This window comes from Procambarus clarkii, chromosome 36 (assembly GCF_040958095.1).
Source record: "Procambarus clarkii isolate CNS0578487 chromosome 36, FALCON_Pclarkii_2.0, whole genome shotgun sequence".
NCBI lineage: Eukaryota > Metazoa > Arthropoda > Malacostraca > Decapoda > Cambaridae > Procambarus > Procambarus clarkii.
The window spans coordinates 43,038,615-43,041,239 of record NC_091185.1 but is presented as its reverse complement, the minus strand read 5'-3'; the positions used below and the strand labels follow the sequence as shown (position 1 = coordinate 43,041,239).

The 2,625-nt window shown below is 53.2% G+C and overlaps 1 protein-coding gene across 1 annotated transcript; it reads right to left on the bottom strand.

Annotated features, from left to right (window-relative positions):
• Positions 1-210: 210 nt before the first annotated feature.
• LOC138371798 (uncharacterized) lies at positions 211-1,281 on the bottom strand. The gene is made up of 2 exons (XM_069336823.1): positions 901-1,281; positions 211-627 (listed from the first exon to the last, which is right to left on the bottom strand). The coding sequence occupies exons 1-2, from the start codon at positions 1,279-1,281 to the stop codon at positions 211-213; spliced, it is 798 nt and encodes a 265-aa protein (XP_069192924.1).
• Positions 1,282-2,625: the final 1,344 nt, after the last annotated feature.

Here is a 2,625-nt window from a genome sequence, read left to right as displayed (position 1 = left end):
CTGCGTCTTTTGGGGTCGGTTCGGCTTGCTAATTTCATAGTTCACCTGGCCTATCCACTTTACAACCCTGTATGGTCCTTCGAAACGCGGTTCAGTCACCTTGCTCTTTCCGAGTAGCAGCACCATCACCTGGGTTCCAACCTGGAACTCCCTTGGGACGGCCTTCCGATTATACCACTCGGACATCTTCCTCTGGGCCTTCCTCAGATGCTAGGCCGCGAACTTCTTCGCACTTCCAAGTTGTTCCCTGAATTTATACACATACTCGTTGACTGATTTCATGGCCACTCCCGACGTCAGCTGTTCCTTCAGCATCAATAGGAGACTACGCACTTCATGCCCATACACGACTTGAAACAGTGAGAATCCCAGAGACTCCACCACTGCATCCCGTATCGCAAATAACGCTGGATACACGGCCTCATCCCATTCCTCTCCATGTTCGACGCAGAACACTCTTAACATGGTTTTCAAGGTCGAGTGGAACCTTTCGATCGCTCTTTGCGACTGCGGTCTGTAGGGCGAAGACCGAATCTGGGTTATCCCCCAGTTTGCAATAGTTTGTCTGAACCATCTCGACCGGAACACGCTCCCACAATCAGTCTGAATCTCTCTGGGTATCCCCACCTAAGAGAAAAACCGATGGAGCTGCCCCATAATACTCTTTGATGTTAGCCGTCGCACCGGGACCGCTTCCGGAAACCTCGTTGACGCACACATAATCGTCAGCAAGTAGTTGTTCCCTCTCTTCGTTCGGGGCAAAGGTCCGACACCGTCTATCAATAGACGCTCAAACGCCTGTCCGAAAGCAGGGACAGGAACCAGAGGGGCCCTCGGTATTGTCAGCACGTTCTTTCCCGTCCTGTGACAAGAAAGACACGTTTTACAATGATGTCTCACGTCGGCGTCCATTCCTGGCCAATAGAAGTGTTCCCTGATCCGGCTCAGCGTCTTGGTTACTCCTAGATGTCCTGCAGGGTCCACTGAATGCTCCAACTCCAGCACTGCTCCTCTGCATTGAGTCGGTAACACTACTTGGTGCTTCACTCCCAATGCCTCCATATCAGCCTCCATCCTCACTGGCCTCCACTGCCTCATCAGCATCCTCTCTTCTAAGTAGAAATGAGTAGCAGTCTCGGGTCCAGCGCGACCTCCCTCGGCCTCTCGTATCAACTCGGGAAATTCTTCCCGTTGCAGCTCGCCCAGTCGAGTGCGATCCAACTCGAAAGGACTGGTGAGAGTTGTCTGGACTCCGTCATCCTGATTCCCACTACACTCCATCTGTCCTCTGGGTTCCTCAAAGAGTCGATCGATTCCTAGGCTGTCAGGCACATCCTATATAGCCTGACCAGATCCACTTGTTTCGCCTTTGACACTCTGTCTCGGGAATACTGCACACACTGGGAACGCTCCCTCAGCGATCTTCCTTGCGTTTCCCCAGGTATCCGACGCACTGCCTCCCTTTCTATAGTGTTCCAAACACTCCTCGCCCTTAATGAGGTTTGGGAGTACGCATCCCTCACATGAGTCATTTCCCAGAATGACGTGGGCGTCCATCTTAGGCATCGAGGCACAGACCCCCACCACTAGGGTCTTGCAGCCGTAGTCAGAGTCCAAAATCACCTCGCGAAGGGGCATTCTCACTGGGCCACCCACAGTGGTCACCATGGGCACCCCCACACTGGTATCCTCATATCCCTCAGGGAATAGGGTCTCACTCACCAGGGTAAATTCTGCTCCAGTATCTCTCAACATCTTCACTGGAATGGGGTCGGCCCCTTTTATCTTCACAGTACCTTCACAAATAAAAGGATGTATCTTTTCCTCCCTTTCTAGTGGAGATCCGCTTAAAACATCCCTGGCTCCTTGGTCGTCCATTGTGACAAGTGCCACATTTCCGCGTTGCCTGGAGCGACCACACTCACGTGCGAAGTGTCCGCGCCTGCCACAATTAAAACATCTGACTCTCCTGGGAGGTGACTCTCCACCTGATTTAATGGCAATGGGCAATGCTCCCAGAAACTGCTGTGTCCTGGGTCCTCCTCGCGCCCCCGGTCGTTGTCTCCCTGGCCACATTCCTCGCTCCAGCACCAGTCCCGGTGTTTCCCCCTTGGGGGTCTCCTCACCGGTTCCCCTGAACTATTGGACCGACTCACCTCACTGTGTACACTATCCTTGGGAGGGTCTCCACCCTTCCTCGCCTCTCCTGAACTCTTGACGTTCCCCCCAAACCTTGGGTGAGGCGACTGCCTAGGCGGTCCCTCCTTCCCGAGATGTAGTGTCTCTTCCAGTAGGTCGGCTCTGTCTACAGCAGCCTTAAGTTCTCTAATACCTGCCTCCTTGATCCTGACCCTTAGTTCTGGACGGAACATTGACATGAATCTTTCCATCACCATCAACTGCTTTAGCTCCTCCATCGTCTCCACCTCTTCAGCCTTCAGCCTCCGCAGGAACCTGCATTCCATGTCCCGAGCAGTCTCAGCATACGACCTTCCGGAAGCTCGTGTGCGCTCACGGAAGCGTTTCCTGTAAACCTCCGGGATTAGTTGATACGATTGGAGCACAGCTTTCTTGATCATGTCGTAAATGGCGCATTCCACAAGGTCCAACATGGTATAAGCTTCC

Excerpts from the sequence above, each read along its gene's own strand:
- LOC138371798 (XM_069336823.1), bottom strand. The coding sequence starts at position 1,281 with ATGGAGTGTAGTGGGAATCAGGATGACGGAGTCCAGACAACTCTCACC. Across the intron at positions 628-900 it reads GGCCAGGAATGGACGCCGAC|GTGGGGATACCCAGAGAGAT; the intron begins GTGAGACATCAT and ends TTTTTCTCTTAG.